Source organism: Varroa jacobsoni, unplaced genomic scaffold, assembly GCF_002532875.2.
Source record: "Varroa jacobsoni isolate VJ856 unplaced genomic scaffold, vjacob_1.0 scaffold_167, whole genome shotgun sequence".
NCBI lineage: Eukaryota > Metazoa > Arthropoda > Arachnida > Mesostigmata > Varroidae > Varroa > Varroa jacobsoni.
In genome coordinates, this window is record NW_019213069.1 from 104,523 (window position 1) to 126,143 (window position 21,621).

General features: G+C 40.5%; 1 protein-coding gene across 2 annotated transcripts; it reads right to left on the bottom strand.

The window, feature by feature from the left end:
* Window positions 1-1,423: 1,423 nt before the first annotated feature.
* Nup98-96 (nuclear pore complex protein Nup98-96) lies at window positions 1,424-21,402 on the bottom strand. Of its 2 annotated transcripts, none has more exons than XM_022851154.2 (8): window positions 21,159-21,402; window positions 13,765-13,947; window positions 13,136-13,342; window positions 11,713-12,144; window positions 10,376-10,567; window positions 9,690-10,100; window positions 5,897-7,332; window positions 1,424-4,457 (listed from the first exon to the last, which is right to left on the bottom strand). In XM_022851154.2, exons 1-8 carry the CDS (start codon window positions 21,235-21,237, stop codon window positions 2,025-2,027), a joined length of 5,373 nt encoding a protein of 1,790 aa, XP_022706889.1. In that variant the 5' UTR covers window positions 21,238-21,402; the 3' UTR covers window positions 1,424-2,024. The 2 variants fall into 2 exon arrangements, with proteins under 2 accessions (XP_022706889.1, XP_022706879.1); XM_022851144.2 differs by having other exon boundaries at window positions 10,376-10,570.
* Between the last annotated feature and the right edge of the window lie 219 nt (window positions 21,403-21,621).

The following is a 21,621-nucleotide window of genomic DNA, read 5'->3' on the forward strand; positions in this document are numbered from 1 at the left end:
TCATTATTCACATTAAATTCACTGGGAAACGCGGATAATAATGAGATTTTTTCCACAAATGCAAACAATCAAATTATTTAACTGGCCATTTTCGTTCTTTTAATTTTATTTTAAGGTTATTATTTATTTTTATTTAATTTTATTTTTATTTAATTTTAATCTGTTAGGCAAGTTATTTGGTAGTAGTTAGTAATTTATAAGTAGATAAAAACCTTTGGAAATGGCGGCGCATAAACTTTCGTTAAAGCAGTTTCTGAACCATGTAGTATCTAGGTGTGTCAAATGTAGCTAATTAAACATCTCGTGAGTACTGCAAACGTCAGGGAATGCTAAACGGGCACAACCAAGATTAAGTTGAAAAAACAACACTTAAAGGCAACTCCAGGAACGCATACGTAATTTCTCATTTAACTAGCTCATATTTAATATATTTACACTAACTTTTGTGGGCCTGTAAGTTTTTCTAATATTTTGTAATACAATGATGTAATGTCAACTGCTGATTGAGTTCTAATATTTACTAGCTACGTATATGTGATACGTTAACTATGAAGTGAAATAATTTCGATAATAAAAGTAATGTTACAAATCGGACAGACTGTTGGGCTGTTTGTCACAGCGGACGCCCGTTCATCTGTTATTTATGACACTAATAGACAGTCAGTTTCTTATGGAATAACAAAAATTCATCGTGGGAATAGTACGTCGTGTTTGCAATTTGAGTGAAGATCAGCTGTTGCACAATATCTTCAGACAAAACGAAACATTACCATTACCAAGATTAAAAACCTACTCTTTGCCCAAAATCGACAGGCTATAGTACTGCCAGTTTTCATGCAGCTTCTGAAATGTGCATAAGGCAAACCTGAATATTTTCAGTAAGGGTTTGAAAATTCACCAAAGGGGATTAAAAAATATTGTTGATCCGTCTAAATTTTGTGTAACAGATTTAAATTTCAGAATATCAATAGCCGATTTAATTGTCCACGTAAGCTTCAATAATTAGTGTTTTTGAGATTTTCAGCGCTGTCTCATTTGGATTAATGTAGTCGTTTTGAAGCTTTACTTTCTTGGACGGTTGATCTGCTATCCACCCATAGCTTTTTGTATGTAACATATTTGGCAACATTTTAAGGAGTTTACACATACCAATACGACTTGATACACTGTTATTATGCAAAAGAAGAAATACTTTAATAATTAGAGAGTGCCTCAGATCCCATTTGTATGAAAAAGATGTTGGTTAAATTTAATGAACGTGACCATTACGAGCGATACTTCTAACATATTCAAACGTTTCAATTGAAACATTTTTGTAAAATACATAATTTTTTTGCTCGTACTGGTAGGTCGAAATACATACTCCACCGTGTAGGTCCCTGCTACTCAATAGATGTATCTATATATATGAAATATACTCATCTAATAACACAAGATTTAATAAATCCACTTTATTCACTCGTTACACAGCACTTTGTGGAAATACATTTCTTCATATACAAGATAATTTTTTCCGAAATTATTTCTAGCATTTTTAGTTTACACCACAGCACTTTTGGCCGCTGCAGTAGTCAATGAAAACATGCTACACGTAGTCCACTGGTATAGATTTCTTGCCGTCATTATATACGGTGGCACGTATTTAGTTATATAAAAAAAATGCACTGTTAATACCATCGAAATCACGTTATCGATACAATATCGCACCGTCTATCGAGGGCCCTATGTATTCTAACGCTAAAGAGGTCGAAGGACACATCTCCCGCCCTTGAATACATATTTTCACATATTTTGACTTCATCTTCAGATCCTTCGTTTTTTCTGCAATAACGCTATTATTGTTCATCCACACCCATACATACAGATACACAATGACAAATTGACTGAATATCTATTAATAAGCTTGTTACAAAGTTCACAGTTTCAGAACATGATGTTTCATTCGCTTGCCAACTGCTGTCGATACCTGTTTTTGCTCGAATCGGCTGCGCGTTGCCTTAGCAAATTATGTCATTTACTTTATTTCATACCTCCATATACGGAAGGTATTCGGGATATTCTTCGGAGAGTTTCCGAAATTCCTGCGCAACTGTGTCCTCTGGCAATGCCAGTTTTCTGAGCAGCTGGCATATAGCACGGACTGCGCTGTTTTTAAGGTGGGGGTCTGACATGCTTTTTACTGTAAGAACAGTTTTGTATGCGGTAAAAGTCGTTTTTGACATTTCGATTTGGCAAAGACGCTGTTCAGCAGTCCCACTCGGAAGGCGTGAGATTTTTGACGTTAATGACGCTAGAACACTTTCAAGAGTGTGGTCGGTTCCTGAAATGATGCGCTCGATGGCCTTTTCATCGTCCTTGGCGGCAAGAACTTCTTTTAGGAGGGCTGTCAACTGAATATAGTTGAGATAGACCCTGCCACGTTGATTCCAATTGGGTATTTTAACGCTCCCTGTGCTCAACTTCTGTAGCAGATCTGCAAGCAGTGAGTACTGTTCGTTGATGATGGCTTTTACGGCGAGATGATTACTGAGCACCTCATGAGCTTCATTTAATTCCTCAGCCAAGATCAACAGCTTGGTCTGGTTGACGCGTCGGCCTTCGTAGCTAGCACATAGGGCCTTTGCTTTGTAGATCAATGTTGCCGGGACCTTCAATGTGTTAGTCAAAAAACAGTCCATTTCAGATAGCTCTACAGTGGCAGTGGCGTGCCGACAGATAAGATCATACACACACTTCTGTCGTCTTTGCGGATTGCCTATGTGGAGCAGAGCGAAAACAGCCCATTGCCACAAACCTTGGGCCTCTAGTTGGCAAGCTATGCGCACGTGCAGTTCTTCCGCGCAGGGCACCTGGTATTCAAGGCTTTGTAACACCAGACCAAGCAACCAGCAATGGCGGTATTCCAACTGAGAATGTACGCTAAGAACGGTGTCGGGGCATAAAATTTTTTCCACTGTCTGGCTCGAATCGGTAAATAACCGAATGAGCTGAAAACATACGTGCAAAGGGTTCTGATAATGTTGATGAACGTCGCTTTCTTCTGGACCGTATTTCACTTCGGGATTGGTGGCATACTGTTGGGCCCCCTGTTCGTACTCACTTAGGACTTCTGCGATACTCATGTTCGATGGGCATAAATACCACAGATGAAGGGCAAAGCAACGCAACCAGTCAAGTCCGGCGCATACGTTCACTTCCGTGCCATCACTCAGTGTCCATCTAGGATAGCCAGATAATAGTGCGTATATGCGAAGCCTTTCGGCGTCAATCATCTGGTCGTTCTGTGATTCGCTCCATTGGAGGCACATACTTTTAGCGATTTGCTTTGTTATCTGATCATGACCAGCCTGTGCTATGAGCGTAGCGAGATTATAGTCGCCCTGCGCAACAGCCTCGTCACAGGCTGCCGCGATTTGATGCCCACTCAACAAGCTGATGATCGCCTGAAGTCGATTTTCTGATGAGGCGACCTCCTGAGCTACGACACCCTCCATAACTCCGGTAATCCATGCAGAGAGCGCTCTCTTGCGGGAAGCCTCCATTTGAACGAGGTCGGTCGAATCGGGAACACTATCACCCCAGAGAGCATCACATAGCTTCAGCGTGTTGAGCAATTCCGTTTCGAGGAGGTCCTGTTGGTCGGCCAGGCGGCGTATGTGGTCTTGGAGTAACGTAACACCGACTTTCGGTGCGTATAACGGGAGTCCGTTAGAGTCGAATGACACATTAGAGTTATTTAACTGAACCCTCATGAGTTCTGTTAGAGTTTCAGTGGACCCCCGAAAATTGACTTTCTCAAATGAAACCGATGATGCGCCCGATGTATGGCCAAGCATTGCAATATTAAGAGGACGGCTTAAAGTCTTATCTGACAGCCTCGCAAGCGTCCACTGATGAAGAAACGGGCGCATTCGTAGTCGATTAAAACCTGCCAACTCATTCGGGTAGATATTGGCGCCAATAGAGGAATAGATCGACGCTTCATCGGGTACCCGTTCGACTTCGAATCTAGCGGCGGTGTGGACGACTTGGCATCTTTCCAATGGATCGGAGTTTGTATGACTCGTGGGAAACTTATCAAACTTACTTATAAATTCATCGTGTATGTCTACAACATTTTTTTTAGCCGAAAGAGGTACTCCCACGGGCTGATGAATCCTATCAGCTCGTAATGCAACGTCCTGCTGCTTCGTAGGGCTTTTACCCAACAATGTCTCGTTGGTATCGCGGTCACCCATCATTGGTTTCAACGCCGAGTCTACAAGGCACGCGTTCGGTTGCGTCTTTATCGGGTAGGCCTGATGACACGGTTGTTGTTGTTGGCTACTCCACTGGTCGACGATATCACCCTTTGCTGGATCGCGGAACTCTCGTTCCTCTTCGTCCATCTCATTCAAAAACAACGAAGCCTTCATACCCTGTAGTTCTCCATCTTTCAGCTGCATTGAATGGCACATCTGTAATACATGACAATCATTTCGTACATAGACCGATCAGAATTCGTAGTCGCAGACAGCAAGGATAATGTACCGTCGTCACTGGGCAACAATAAACAACAAACATATTGGTACTTTCAGCTTGTGCGACTGTTCAGGCGAAATGACCTCTACTCTGAAAAAAATATAGCACAAATATGAAATTTTTTATACTTCCTTAATTACCAAATTGTATGTGTAAGCTTCTAAGGGAGACAATAATTAGTTGAGTTTCGGTCTTATTGAAGCCGAATACTGAAAAACATTTCGGCTTTGCATAAAGTTAGATGTAATGCATAAAAAATTGCACAAATGCATCTCGAAAAACGCAGAAAATATTAATTTTTAACAGCTGGATACAGAGCTTATCCAAATTGGACAAATGCTAAGTGCAGCTTATACGTGATTACGTCTTCAAATACCATTTGGCTGTACTGGCTTGAATGAAATCAGTGAGTTCAACTAGTCGCACAAAACACGAAAAGATAATATCTACATGAGAACGAAACTGACCCGTAGAGACGAACCGCTCGATGCACAAGTGCCCAGGTGCTGAGGAGTGGACAACTGCTATTGAATAGCGATACACAAATTAGTATGCAACACGGCTTTACACCTTTTAAAGGGGCCTAAATCTAATGAGCTTTAGAAATCACCTGCCGCCTGCTTTCCATCTTACAAACTTACCTTTTTTAACAAGCTACAAAATTACATCATGTATATACGGCAAGAATAAGTAAAGTCAACACGCCTGCAGTGTCACTGTCATCATGGTAAGAATGGTAAAAATAACAGATCTCAACTGACCCAAAGTTAAATACTATAGCCCATAGTATTATATTATCCCTTACACACGCGAAGAGTATGAAAAAGCCTATCTTAATCTTACAACGCTGCTCGGTTGTTTTGATGATTTTTATGACGTACACCAATCGATCTTTCGTAACGTGCATGGCGCTACATATATATAGGCTTCATACACAACATTTATATATCATTAACTGTTCATGAATTGCATCATACTGTTTGATAATAAACTTAATGATGGCATATTATCGCATGGTCGTCTGGTACTGAGCTACCCATTAGTTCAGGTTATTATAGATATATTACGTCTACAGTAGAAGCAGGACAAATTGTTTATGCCTCCAAGCAACCTGCATGACAAATACTATTTTGTCGTGGAACTGATTAATACTTTATCTATTAATTTTCTCGTCAATCTTTTTCATTGCTTTTGCTTTAACGCTCCAACATTTTAAACATATCCCTCGATCAACTCGCAGTCTACGTGCTAAGACCTTAACCATTACGCAGTACATGATGAATGTAATCTCACTAGTGCAATATATCTTATTAACCGGCACATGATTAGAGCCCCAGAGGTATATTTGCCCTCCCCGATTCAGGCATTGACTAACCTGGTACGACGCAGGCGAAAAGAGATAATTGTCGGTGGGTAGCACATTGTCAGCTGCAAGTGTCACATGCATCATGCGATCTACATCCTCATCGCTTGATATCTTAATCTGCTTCTCCTCGGAGGATATTCCTACAGGAATTTTTCTTAAATTTGAAGCATCTTGCTGCTGGTGTTGATGTTGCTGGTATTGTTGCTGCTGTAACTGCAGCGTTGCTTGCTGAGGTAATGGCCTCGTTTCAACCATTTCTACTTCGTCGTCAGACTCGTCGATAAGTCCGTACCGACTAAAATGATCGACGCGAAACGACCAGCGACCCGTGTTTTCATCGTAATCGAGAAACTTGGCACCCATTTTGACTGTGTACAGCTCGAGACGTCGCCTCCACCCAGATGCAATTAGTTCTTCTGGATTTGTGATCAGCTCTTTCTCTGTCGTCGACTTTCGAATCGGGTAAACGTCGTCGAGTGATACCTCGGCCCGTCTGTTAAGGCCCTGACCGAGCTCAGGTTTTTTTGACTCATCAGGATAAACAGTAATCTCTTTACGGCGAAACACGACAGTACTGTCGAGATCTAACCCATGCACGTCCATTCTGCCAGGGAACATCACGGAGCCGTAACCTGTACGGCCAATTGTAAAGTCCTCAACCCAGCATTGGCCAGCGCCGTCAAGTCTCAATGCGGACAGTGGCGGCTTCGTATAGTAGCCAGGCCGGCGCAAAGTGATTCCAACGCGATTCTCGTTCTCCTTGTTAGCCTCTGCGCCGAGAATCGTTTGTTCCATATGACCATTTCTAACAACTAACGCGGTATCATCTTCTCGAATAGTGTCATTAGCTGCGCCTTTTCTTTGTTCTCGACCACTACCGCCACTTGAATCAAGACCAGTGGAACCCCGAAGGGGCGTACATGTAGAGGACGGACCGGCTTCTGCGCCACTGACTACGCCGCTTCCAGCTGATGTTACGTTCGCACTTGATCCTCTCGCATCTGATAACGGACTGTTAAGTGGTACGTCAAAGAAAGATAGACTAAGTACGTTATCCGGCGGGCTTTTTGGCTTGATAGTAAACCTTTTCGGACTCTGTATTTTTAGCGGACTCGCATCGCTGTCTTCGAGACCAGCAAATAGTGACGAATTGCTAATATTGCTCGAACCCAGGCTGACCGGCGTCACTTTCACCTTGGTTATAGGCATTGTTCGTGGCTTGACGGAAATATCCTCGATGACAGCTTTCTGCGAAGCTAAAGATGTTGGTCGAAGTTGGTCCTTTTTCATGTCTACCTTAAAGAATGAGTCGCTGCCAGCGAGTGGTATCGATGTCATTAACACAAGTTGTTGAGCACGCATATTTTCCAGAGACTGAGCTAGAGGATTAGGAGCAGGTTGATTTTGTGCGGGTGGGCCGAACGTCATTCCCATAGTGTTGTAACCTGAAAGATTTCGAGTGCGAACAAAGAAAAACAAGCTTAGTATTGAATGTCTGTCTTTCTTCGTAAAGAAGACTTAATATAGAACCAAAACGTTACACATTAAGCAATAAACAACAGCCGTGGAACGTCTGACGTAGCCAAAGCGGGCAACACAAGGAAGAATCATGTGGTATTCAACCGCTTAGTTTTAATTTCATCGCACTATTATGAGTTACCCATAATATTTATATTTTTTAGCTACAGTATGCAATATAAAGAACACTACGTCCTTGCTTTGTTTATTTGGTTTTTTACAACCGACAGCGGACCACTGGCCGCAGCTTCCGGACTAATTTGAAGGAAGATACATGTTACCCGGCGGAAAAATCCTGTAATAATAGAAGGCTGTTCTCATAAGAAAGGCGGAACCGCAGCCATACAAATTGTTTGGCCACCACAGACCTGCATCGCGTCCCATTGGTTCAACAGTAATTCTCGACCACTTTGCTAAAATGTTCTAATCTAATTACATCGTACCTTAGAGGATCTTACCACTCAGCACATCGATAACAGGCGAATGCAAAATGGCTGACTCAAGAGTTCACAGTTCTGAAAATGGCTCAGACGTTCGAGAGCTTATGCTTAAAGAAAGCATCGGGACCGGATGGATTTGAAATGAGCACCTCAAAATCATCGAGAGGCTGTCGCAAGGCAGGACTACTTTCTACGTTGAACGTCTCTGTGTCGGATCGCTTGCTGTTGATTGGAGGGATGCAACCTTTTTGTTATCCCAGAAAGCAAAAGCAATCCCAGTCAACCGACATCGTGGCGCGGGATTGTGAAGAAAAGCGTCTGCTACAAACTTTTCTCATATCTGTTTGGCAATGAAACTAAACGTACTCTTGGAACGTGCGGATGCGGTACCCAAGGGGCAACATCGATTCACGAGAAAGCATTCGACCAAAACAGCGTGGAAGGCCCTATTTGCCGATATCGATATCGAGCGTATTTTTACTAGCCTTCGGCAATGTATCTACACAGTGTTTGCGGATTACAAAGCTGTTTTCCATTATTCCGCTAGGAATTTAGTCCTGAAGATCCAAGTTGACATCGGCGTTCCCTCAAACATGGTGAACTTAATAGTAGCGATACTTCAAGAGAACAGGGTTACAATCGACGATAGCATGTCGGAGCTGTCAGCGTTTTCCCAGACGCTTAAAGTAATAATTTGAGCCCTCTTTTGTTCTTAGTCTTGCTTAAAGATTTGCCCGACAAGATATGTAGGCCCACAAATATAGTAAAAGTCATCCTTTACACACAATTTAGCTATATAAGAGAGCAGCTGCTTTCGCGTGCAGCAGGCCCTACCTAAATTACATTTTGCCGTATCGAAACTGACCAACAGCTTAACCAAAACAATGAAATCGAGAGGCGGCAAAGTTGTAGCCTGCTATACTTCTCAAACCGGCCGAACTGATGTATATGAGTCGATTCACCTACCTAAAATTGTTGATCTCGTATAACGGCCGAAGTTTCTCCCAGCATATTACAGAAAGATGTAGAAAGGCTTCGTTTCGTCTTCAATACTTAGCCCCTACCGATTGTCACTCGTAAGCGCTTTGCGACTTTTTCGACCTCAAAGTTGCGTACTCGGGGTGAGCTTAATCTGGGATGGCCTCACAGTAGAGAATCTCAAATATTTGAACTGGACAAAAAGCCATGGGATTGCATCGGACAGCTCATATAAGGCCTGTCTACCTCTTGGCAGGGACGTCACTGTTCGCCGAGGACCTCCGTCGCCGCTTTAACCTATCGGAAACACCATCACTCCAAGAAAGCCTGGTAAAATGATGTAGAAAATTCCGTCATGATCCTCGTTTGATAGAATTCGATCATGATTTCCATCGAACGGGGGCCATGTCGTATGCACCAGACAAGGTCAAACAGAAGTCTAGTAACCCACTATGCAGCGCAGGGTTCTCACCATCGTCTATGCAGACAGAGTGAGTTCCATGAACTTGATGAATATTGTGCTTGTACTAAATAAAAACAATTGTGATTTGTACCATGTTTCTCGCTGCCTACAAGCTCGCTCCTAAATAGGTAACTAATCAAACAACAGTACAACAACAGTAGCACGTTATATAATGTATAATACAATAAGAAATGGCTCTAAATAACCCAGTGATTCCTAAATCTTGTCATTGTCTTTTGACAGTAGCTTTAGCCAGGTTCGTGAAATCGTCATACGTATGGTATAGGATAACGTATAAAACGTAATACGCCAAGTTCTAGATGTATAGTGTTTAAAATGCTAGCTCACAAAAGTGAATAAATGAGTTCGGTGTGCTATTTGACTTTCTTTCATCGATCCATACCTCCTCCGAGATTAGTTCCGAAAGTATTTTGTGCCGGGCTCCCAAAGCTTCCGAAAGGCTTAGTTACCGTGGGCGTTGCAGCAGCACCGAACCCAGATGTTGCGTTGCCAAATGAAAACGGGGTTGAAGTACCGAAGCCACCAGCTGTTGTTGGCTTCCCACCAAACAGGCTAGTTGATGCAGTAGTTGTTGTTGTCCCGAAGCTAAACGCTGTTGATGAAGCTACCGGAGCGCCAAACGTCGATGTTCCCGGCGTCATGCTAAAGCCTGTTTGACCTGCTCCGAAGCCGAGACCCGTAGGTTTGACACCTGCTTGGGCTCCTACGCCAGTTGCAGGAGCTCCGAATGGTGTAGTCCCGGTTGTGCCAAAACCCCCCGTTGCACCAAATGGCTTTGCGGCTCCGAAGGCGCCTAGAAATCCGAGTCGGATCGGAACAAACATACACATTGTAAATCGTAGACCACCATTTTACATAAAGCGTGAAAAAACAACAAGAAGAAAGCGAAGCTCAGAACACAATTTGACTGAGGATTTTCATTTCGTGAAAAATAAGCTGTGTTTCTTAAGCTGAAACTGAATTGAATTGCAGATCAAAGTCACTAGTGCTACAGTAGCTCGGAAGCTCTCCTTTGCAGTAATACTATTTTATAGAACAATCACGAATAATATTTGCGTCATTACTTACCAGTGGCTCCAGGCTGGGTACTAGATGCAGGCGTCGTGCCGAAGCCTCCAAATGCTGGCTTTTGCGCCGTCCCGAATCCTCCGAAACCTCCGGTCGTCGTTGTGGTTGCCCCGAAAATTGATGGCGCGGATGACGCGGGGGCTCCAAATGGCGCTGAAACAACTTGATTTGGTGTACCGAATGCGTTGGTCGCTGCTATGACATTAAAATCGGGAACAAAAAGACAAACAAAAACAGTTAGCTGAATAATTAACAATAAGAATGAATAATAAGAACTCTGGAAATGACAGTTTGCATTTCACAGAGAATACTTTTTCGCCACAGAATTCCGGTAGAAAAGCAAACTTATGAGTTCTTATTGCCATTGAGTATATACTATAAACAACTGAATCGAGTGAGAGCCAGTCATCGTTCTAGTTGATTCGAATGACGGATTATTTCAAATAGAGATGTAATCCGAGTAGAGAACCGTGTGTTTAAAAAAACGCTTGCTAACTTAAAATTCCTTTCGATTTTTCGATACATAATGAAGCTGATTCATTTTTGCCATATTATAGCGGATAATATACTATTAAAAAATGTTTTAGCTTAACGGAAGCCGAGTGAAGCAGCACATATTTGAAAGAAACAAACAAAAAAAAAACGGGAAAGGGCGAAAAGAAACACCACGCCGACGTATAGACAGCATGATAGTACTAAAGTGGAAACGAGAAATCGCTGTCTCGGCAAAGCATCTACCTTAAAGAAGCAATAGTTTCAGAAACCAAATTTATAGCTCGTTTAACAAAACGGGCCCTGAAACTTTTCTAGCAGTTATACCGCCCTTTCGTAACAAGCTGGGCTGACTTAACGTTCAGGTTCGTTAGGAACTTCGTGCATCATCTTCAGGTGATCCATTTGGGTGATAAATTGTCTTTTCTTGCCCTGTCCCAACTTCGATTAGCGGGAACCAATTTCAGGATTTCATTTTTGAACGCGCAAGCCTCCTTATAGCGTGAATAGCGTTAAAATTTATTCATGATATATCACACCAACCGACACTGGGCCCCCAGAGAATGCTAACCTCAATATCCGACTGCAGCCCACTCAGTTGCGGCCCGCCCCTTTACTGTCTTACGCAGTAAACGTTGGTTAAACCCACCCTTCCTACAGTCAGCTCGAATGAGACTATCTTGGGCCACACGCTTTCTTGACAAATTCACGCACCCCATATAATGTCGATTCAGTACGACACAAGTCTTCGAAGGGTTTGTGGTTTTATTTTCTGTGGTTTGTTTTTTTTGTTGTTATTTTAGTTGTTTCGTTGTTGCGTCCCCATCTGCTATTCATCTACTCACTTTGCGTGATTGTCGCTCCGAAGCCTGAGGTGCCGCTGCCGAAGAGGGGTTTATTTTGTGTGGCCGTATTACCAAAGCTGAATCCACCACCGCTAGTACCGAAGAGGCCGGCACCTGCCGGATTCTGAGCGGTTGTGCCAAATGCGCCCCCGGCATTCTGGGAGCCATGTTTCCTGTTAGCCATATAGTCCTCGACACGCAGCTCCTCGAGGGATTTGTTCTCGTACTCCTTCATGCACGATATACATTGATGTTGGGTCTGGATATTCTGGGTAGTGCCATTCTTCATCATGGTGTCAGTGCCCGTTACAACTTTGAACGGAATGGTAGTGCCGACAGGCGCGACCCCAACGCCAACGCCCCCAAAAGCGCTGCCCGTTCCACCGAACACACCGCTACCAGTCGTTGAGGACACCACGTTACCAAACAAGCCTGTATTGAGATACGACAAGATTGAATGTCGACATGAAAAACACACATAGGCACACACAATTGTGAGACATCAGCAATCAGGACCACAGCAAGATCGTCATGATTATTCAATCACAGCCCAATGCCCACAGTCACAGCATGCATACACTTGAGAATACTCTGAAAAAGTCTATGTCGAAGACATGGACGAATGGACGAGGTTGGACGAGAGTAGAATGTACAATAGGACAATGGACTAAGCTGCTAGAAGATGTAATTCAGATAAGAAAATAAATTTATAGGTTATTCAAAAGATATTGGGAACAAAATAGGAATTCGTTACAGATAATGTTTAAAAACGAGATTTATAAGAGCGTAAAAATAATAATAATTGCTTGAATGAGTAAGACAAGTAGAAATATGAACACACTTATTGAACGTTAATTTATAAAACTGCACTAGAGCAATCGTCGACAGTAACAGACATTGGTTGTGTACTGCAATTGTACGGGGAAGTGTTTTATTATCAACGTGACGCAATTTCACTTTAACAGCCAGGGACATCACAACAAAAACCTAGGACAATGCTGCTACAGTACTACTTACTAATTTCATACTTACTTAATAATTTTGCTCTTGGCTCCCCTTAAAGAATAAAAATTATTTTTTACATGCAATATTTTACGGAAAAAAGAAAGAAGGTGGTTACAATCAAGTGCATGACTCATAGTGTAAGTACGGCATTTATATTTTCTGTTCATGACAGAAAATCTAGTCATAACGGAGGAGGTCCACTTTTGGCCAAACAGATTAATAGCTCAATACTTGCCTATGATACCTCTATTAATATAAAAGTTCGCGTAGATATGACATTTATTTTGAACTAGGTCTACGTACAGGGTGTGTCATGTACTTAGATTTTGTTTTGTACAAGGTTTATGCTAATATGATTTCTAACTACAAGTAAATGAGCATGCTAATAGACGTCAAAGATATTGATTAGATTACGCACCTCCTGGGACTGCTGTGCCCTGTGTTCCAAACAGGCCACCGGGAGCCGTTGAGGTGCCGGGGGCAGCGGATGTCGTTCCAAAACTGCCAAACGCTGGCCTATTTGTCTGAGCTCCAAAGGCTCCACCACCGAATGCGTTTGTTGCTGCATTTTGCTGCGCTGTCTGTTGCCCAAACAGCGATGGCTGTGCCGTTTGCTGAGGGGCGCCTGTTCAAAAACCAAAACAATCAGAAGACCCTATCGTTTAGCGAAGATTAATTGTTTCACATGACGAGTAAATGAGCACAGAACAATTATTTGTAGAGGCTCAATCGCCTCGTATTCGGCAAATCGAGCACAAATCCATGAGCTAAAAGATACAACTCCCGCATACACAACGGGTCGTTCAAAATACTGTATTCGGGGTAACTAGAAACAATAAGATGTGTAACAACAATGTGTATACCCCTAAAATAAAGTATATCGCCAGTTGCAGCTAACTGCACAAGCGCTTGTGAACTAATTGAATTCTGTCTCTTGTCGTAACACTTGAATTTCCTGCTTTAATCACATGGCAACGCGAGACGTCAGCCTGAATTCTATCTAGAACTATACAGCAGCATATATCATTGTAAGTAGTAGTCAGAAACCTCCGAAAGAAAATGATGAGTTAGGAGCTTGTTGTTGTTGTTGAGGTGCCTGTCCAAATGCTGACGGTGTTGTTTGACCGAAGAGTCCTCCGGACGGCTGTGTGTTGCCGAACAATCCGCCACTCTGTTGCGTTGTTGCAGGGGACCCGAATGTTGACGTTTGTCCAAATACGGATGTTTGAGCTGACATACAAGCATCGATAAATAAGAGACAAAATCATTACGTGAGCAGACGTTATCCAATATCAAACAGATTACTGAATGTTGTTAAATTATTTTTTTTTGGAATTTACATATGATATGTCCTTTAAACGCTTCTTTAGATAGCTTATCCCCCAACACAAAACAAACTGTGTGTATGGCTAGTTACTGAATGAAGCTAGCAACTTCAATAGTCAATATGGATGCTTTTCTGGTCTATTCAATTCACTAATTACCAAGTTGATTCACGCAGTAGCAGAAGCTCAGGTGAATACTTATTCGTTTTGAGTGCACCACCATTAATTGTTTCTTGAAAGAATGAATTTCTAAACCTTATTTTGCGTCTGCGTGTATACATTACAAAACAGACCGCAAGGCTCTCGATATGTTTAAATGACGTTTTCTAAATCATATAAATTATTGCTATTTTTAAGTAATTAGAAAGTGATTCTTGCCCTATGAATTTAGATTAAGTAAATCGAAACCAAAGCTCCACACTATACTTATATATTTACAAGTGCAGAGACTTCTACTCCGATTTGTGTACCCATAAATAAGGTAACTCTTACGACTCAAAATAAGATCAATGAAAAAGACGAGAGTAAAAAAGAAATTATAGACATACAATCGTCGGAACACGCCACAATTTTGGCAAACTGCTCCAGGCGCATAGTCACTGTGTAGGCGACCGAACGAAACTCGAATATGATAACAAGCACACGATAGCGATACGCATATGAATGATATAGCAGTCTTTTGAAGTTTTCCGCCCATTTCCATCCAATTCTCTGCTTCTCGACTTTATTTACCATGGAACCAGAGAAGCATTCCTCGTCGGTCTAGTGTCGACCGGTTACAACTGCTCCACATTAGACCACATAAGAAGCCGTAAATGGAAAAACGAAGGATGCAGCAGGGCTGATCGCATTGTTTTTTTCCTGTGAGACAAAGGATGAGTTTGCGTGACAGTGCCAAAGAAGCTGCCTGAACTAAATCGAGCACATGCACTTGATCAGACCGTACCCTGCATTAGTACTATTCATACAACGTTCCAAAACGAAAAGTCCCGCCATTCTTTATACTGATTTTTAAGCTTTTTGTTGATTGAGAGGGAACGCTAGGAAGAATGCAACAGCCATATATCTGACTGTTTATCAAATAATCCCTTTAAATTTCCTATTTGGTTTAAGATAATAGAATAACCTATTAATAGAAATGCATGCTTTGAAATCCAACTGATGTTTTCAACAAGATCTCTTCGGATAAGCTATTTACTCCTTATACCTAAAGATAAATATATTGTTTGAGTTTTTTTAAAAAAATGAATAAGCTCTTTTACAAAAATGCTTACTACCAAATCGGTATAAATAATAATCGTTTCAGTTTATTGCGTTTCTTATCAAATGTATTACCAATTTGTAAAAGTTAGCTGCTCGATGCCTTAGGAAAAAATTGCTTAGAAAAAAGGAAGAGCTTTCTAATAGTATATAACACTCGATGGCAAACGAAAAACTTGAACAGGCAAAAGATAGATAAAAACATACGTCTATACTTTTAAGTACTAATAAATAAGGATCCGGGCTGGTACAAAAGACCTAGGTTTGCACTATGATTATTATTTAAAGCTGAGCTTATCTACCATTCATGTTTACAGCATATAAAATGGTTAGCTTGGATAGTAATAGCTCCCAGATTCCGTCTATTAGCACATTTCGAATTACCGAAACACAGATTCGTACAAATAATCCGCAGTTAGCCATATTCACTCACATATTCAGTCATAACGTCATTTTACAGGATGAACGTTACGTTTAGTCATACTCAAAAATATAACTGCAGTTGAAGAAATCTAATTAATCTACATTCTAATCATTAGTAGAAATGGGCGATAAACTGTGCTTTACTTCAATTGTATTGAGCGAACTGGAACTGGATTTTATACGTGAAAATTATACGATAAATACAGATAATTTGCTGCATAAATTTCTGTCGCATATATACAGAAAGTGTACAGAGTATATGTACTAACAATACATGCGCATAAAACTACAAAATATATACACTATGTCACTTGATGGTCTTAGAATTACTAATGAAGAATAAATGGAAGCGCTCGTATGTAATATGCACAAGATGTATGTGCACCATGCAATGTTTGTAAAATAAACAGCTTAATACATATACATCGTATATAGCATGCCATTGTATAAATTACGTAGCTGACAAATTAATGTGCGTGAATGTACAGTGGTAATAATTATATGTAATAACAGGAGAGACAAGAATATTATTTGCAATATAGAATGATACAAATCACCGACAGATCCGAGTCGTTTTTAGGACGCAAAATTGTTCTCCCCCATCCTGACCCCTCGCGGTATTATCCTGCTTGTTTGAGCGGGCGCTTACCAACGTTGTCTGCTGGTCGTCAGAGGGAATTCTTTCACAACGTACCGCGCCCGCAGCAAATGGCACACTAGCGTTGTTTCGCCGTCGTTATATAGGCGGCTAACTCCGACCCACCAGCGCAGATCTAACCGGTTGTAGCTGCTCCAATTAGCCAATCACAGCCGGTTCTCACTGTATGGCTCTTAGCAATGTAATAGCTCACAAGCTATAGACTTGACGTTGTGAGTTTGTTTGGATTAAGCAGCCCTGGCGGTGGAAACCCGCATGTAGCAGACAATTTTGCAATGACAAGGAAAGTAACAACAACAGCACACGAGAAAGAAAAGTACAATAACATGATATGAATCGAAGATTCAAAGTTAACGATATCAATTTTAATTGGCTAAAAATATATAAGGACAAACAATTTTATTGTATGAATACAAGAATCGTAGTTGGATGTCAACAGAAACAGAGTGCAAATTATGGCAGAATAGCATAATATGACATTGTTAAAAATTATTTCTAAATCACTAAACATTAGCCCACACACAGAAACTACCAAAGTACACTAAACTGAGCTTTGTTATGATGCATTCATTTGACCCCTAGTTAAATTAATTAGAATTTGCTTGAAATGTATTTAACGGGACTAAGGCAGGACGTTTAAATCTTGAAGAGAAGTGCTGTTTTTTAGTAAATTGATGTATGCGTGTAGAAGTGCGTACAAAGGGCCCAGACTGACCGATGCTTTGAGATAAAGGCTCCTCAGTGCAGATGCCATAAGCGACCTCGCTATACCGGAAACAACTATCTATATTTTATGTTAATAAACTATCGCTGAAAAACAGACAGCCGAGAGTAATAATCTATGTCAGGTACGCTTTAAGACCTATCATACACCGCATCGACAACTCATTAAAGGCTCTCAATTGACCTCAAAGAACCATTTATACAAAAATTGATATCTTCATGAAATGTTTATCTGAAATGCATTCGGAAACACCAATTATGTTGCCCATATATAATCTAATTTGGGAGTGATATCTAATTATCTTGATGAAAGTCAGAGTCAGAAATGTTTCTTGTTTAATCAAAAGGCCTATGCCAAAGGGCTTTCTCTAACTAAAAGCGATATTTGTCATTATTGCTTAACGTTTCCGTATCGGAATTGTGTACCCACCCATGATTCTTTTCCGGACGCCTGATAACAAACTTGTATTTTATTATACCAACATGGACAAGCAGATCTAAGCATATCATCAAGTCATGCCACAATACAGGTATATTTGCTGTCTGTCGTAGAAGTAATCTCAGGATCTGTATTACATAGCTCTGAGAGCTCAGGTTTCATCCATGTCACAAGTGCCCATTATTGGCCCCGCAGTGTTCATAATATGATAATTACAAATCTCCTTTTAAATGAACAATATCACACAATGAGAAAGTTTATTTTTGCAAGCTAACCGAACATATTTTTTTACCGAAATGTTTACACAAACCACTTGGGAAATATTTTTTTATGTTGAGCAGAGAGTTTTCACAGAAGGCGAACCATATCAGGGTTTTAAAAGCGCGGATCTGCTGAACGACAAATAAAGGATTATATGACAGAGGTTTTCTAAGCATCCGCGAATGGAAGGCACCAATTAATTTTTGGCAGACGCCAAGTTGACTATGTTCGGGTACTTGCATGTCCAATTTCAGTCACGCCTTCGTTTTGAATGTCGCTTCAATTTTTTGAACGAAGTTTGCAGGAGCGATTGCTAAATTATTATTTATTTCAACCGTTTCGGAAAGAAAGGTATAATAATATTGGGTTATTGAAAGAGTATTAACCGTTTTTCCACCTAAAGTCACCATATATATCAAGTAATAAAAGTCGCCCCGAATCGGCGTTGGTGTCATTTGAAATCTAAGATTTGGAAGTAATAGATATGCAAAAATTGCTAGAATTCCTTTATTCAGACTTAAAATAGAGCACTTTTTGAAGGTCAGTGAAGTTTTCGCAAAAAAAATCGCTACTTTGCAATGTTATTACGGCAAAGGTAGGCAGTTTTTGCACAGACCTGTAAAAAATTGTACTGTTTTTGGTCAAGATGCAGTATTAGACGAAACGGCCTGAAGTTGGCTCTGTCGCTTTTGTTCTAAAAATTTCAATGTGAACGGTGCTCGTCGGAGTAGTCGACTCGAAGCGGGCCCGATACGGAGCAGCCATAAGATTGCCAAAGAGCTTAACATCTACCACCAAATATTTTTAGACCATTTAAAACAAGCTGACCACAAAAAAAAGCTCGATGTTGGGATGCGATACGAACTGGCGGTAAAGAACATCCTTGATCGTATTTCCATGTGTGAAATTCCTCAGGAACGCAACGAAATTGAGCGATTTTTAAAACGATTGATTACGGATGATGAATAATTGATTACATAAAACAATATCGTGTGTTTAGAAAAATCTACTCCACATTTTGTAGCAAAGTCCAGATTGAGGCCAAAGTAGGCGATGTGATGTGTTTGGTAGAATTGTCGAAGGAACCCTCTATTCTGAATTGTTGGCGTCTTACACCACTATCGGTTTGGACCTCTACTGTAATATCTAGCAAGCTAACAACTGAAGAATATTAGCTGGAACTAGTAAAAACAAATGACGTCGTATTCTAGCATAACAATGCCAAACCGCACGCATCTTCAGCTACTTAGGAAACATTGAATTTGCGTAAGAAATTTTAATACATTCGCCATATAACTCGGGTCTTACATCATTAAACTGTTCTGTGTATAAGAAATTGAAACAATCTCTATAGAACTATCTTCGTTTCGTCAGAAGTTTCGATGAGAGAACGCAAAAATTACTTGCCACAATTGTTCGTCCAAAAACTACAGTATTTCAGTTAAAAGATTATAACGTTTTTCTGCCAGAAACGTGGCATAATTTGCGCATATTAATTTATTAATATGACTTTACAACAAAAAAAGATTTGAGTTAATTGCCAATTACAAAACTGCCAACACTTTTTCAATAGCTTAGTGTATGTTCATCGTATAAAACCCAGTAAAAACTTCAAGTTATACCCGTGAAATCACAGAGAACGCCACTCGTAGACTCTCGCTTGTGTAAATTTTATAGCAAGATATCCAAATAATACTGAGTGCGCACGAAGTATTTTATTGAATAGTGGAGTTACTGCTACAATTGTTAAACAAGCCTACAAACAGGTATTTAGCACAGATACTAGCGGCTCATTAGCATCAACGTTACTAGGCGAAATAAGCCCAGCAGTATTGCTGATTAGGAAAAGAATATGTTATTTACAATACGAATCAATTTGAGAATCGACATGAAACATTAAAGTGTTTAGACCTTTAGCGTCTAGTATAATTAGAAAAATGTCCTTAAAATTTCGTGGTCACGTAATAAAAAGGGTATGGCGCTATCCTATGATGCGTAACTGCTACTAGTAATTAAGTTACCACGCAACGTAAAGGTGGCTCCATCCAACTGCTATGTGTATCTTTACACATACGCAAAGCTTTGAACAATTTCTGTACTAATGTAATAGGAAACGAGAAAAGAAGTGCTTAAACTGCACGTGACTTCGCCAGTTTTCCCCTTTAATGAGCAAAATTATTCCGCTATATTAACTGCCACTACGTTTCCTTGCCGTACAGGTCCTACAACATAAATGGGATGCGCATCTAATGAAGTTCTTATATGTGATATAGTTAGTATAAATAAAACAATTGGATGGTCACGGTTTTTAGAGTAAGTCATTATATTCACGAAATTACCAGCAAAACGAGTGGGTTATACAAGAAAAGTCATATTAGTGGTTTTGGTAAGTGGTTTGACATAATGCACACATTAATGTCAGGGAAGCTATATTCGGTAGGGTCTATTCTTGATATTATCTTCTAGCTGCTCTTCTTCTCGCTTGACAGACACCCTACAAGACCTCATAATTTGGACTCTTCGGCAGTAAAGTTTTCGCCGATACCATAAGTTTCAGCACTTACGCTAAATTCGTCTGGCCGATGTGATCTTCATTTGTTTATTTAATCTATTACATATCTTCTAATGAGTTATTTCTTCAAGACTTTTATACTTAAGCATTTGTTTTTGAATACCAAATACCGATATATACTTCTGTCAATACATCCTTTTCCATAGTTTGCGTGATTTGAAAAGCACACGATATATAAATTTCAGGTCTTCAACGCAGCTAAAAGTAAACTTACTTTAGGGTTGCGCTGCTTTTTTCGGTAAAACTGGTTTTATCTCATAACCATATCTCTAACCTATCTAATGCAATAAATTTTATTTTTTTAATAACAAGTCCATGAGATATGCACAAACATATGTCCCACCGTGGTTTTTGACATTGGATTTCCACCTAGTACTAAGTTTTTAACACAAAAAACTTAATTGGATTCATCGTAGTGACACAACTTATGTTATTAAACATCTTGAAGTATATGACCGTATGCCTATTCTCATATACCTATTGACATTACAACCGGCAGTGTCAGCTAGGTTTGTCAGTTGGCAATAAATGTTGGAAAACAGTGATATTTTCCATCAGCCAAATGTGATACTAAGATAAGTGATACCTTAAGTTGCACGTTTTACTTTCTAAGGGCAAAATGTTCTATATGAGAGCCAACGTACAAATTAGGATCTAATGCTCATCGAACAGGCGGTACATCTACTGAACCAGTATGCGGTCACCCGCTCATAATGCTTTGTACCCGAACCTAACAGATGATCCTTAAACATAATACGAAGCTTGTGAAATGATACTCACGTTGTCCAAAAGCTGTGTTTGGTTGGCCAAACGTTGAACCACCGAAAGCAAACGGCTTGTTTGGCTGTTGTCCGAACATGATATATGAGTTTCTTCAATGTGGATGGGTTACAACGAGCCGGAATGGCCGGATCCCGTTCCTCGAGTTCCACACCCCGCGACTCCGTCGGTAAATTTCAAGGTTGTCTCTTACCAACGCCGGATATTTAGCATATCGCTATACACACTGAAACACAATTAATACGCACCCAATCCGGCGATTACACAGTCTTGTTTGGAATAGAGGAGATCGATGCTAGTTGTCTGTCTAGAGGTAAGCGCGCCAATTTTCAAATTTCGATGCACTTAATACAGACTGTGACTGACTGATTGATTGATTGAGACTATAAATGCTGATCTGACCGGTAAATACACGGAAGCCAGCGAATTCCTGTCTAGGCTGATAATCATCAGATACGTATTA

Bases quoted from the DNA above. Each gene is read 5' to 3' on its own strand.
- Nup98-96 (XM_022851144.2), bottom strand. From the start codon at position 21,237: ATGTTCGGACAACAGCCAAACAAGCCGTTTGCTTTCGGTGGTTCAACG. The intron at 13,343-13,764 runs GTTTCTGACTAC...GTTTTTGAACAG, and splicing joins CTCATCATTTTCTTTCGGAG to GCGCCCCTCAGCAAACGGCA. The intron at 7,333-9,689 runs GTATGGATCGAT...GAAATCTTTCAG, and splicing joins CGGAACTAATCTCGGAGGAG to GTTACAACACTATGGGAATG.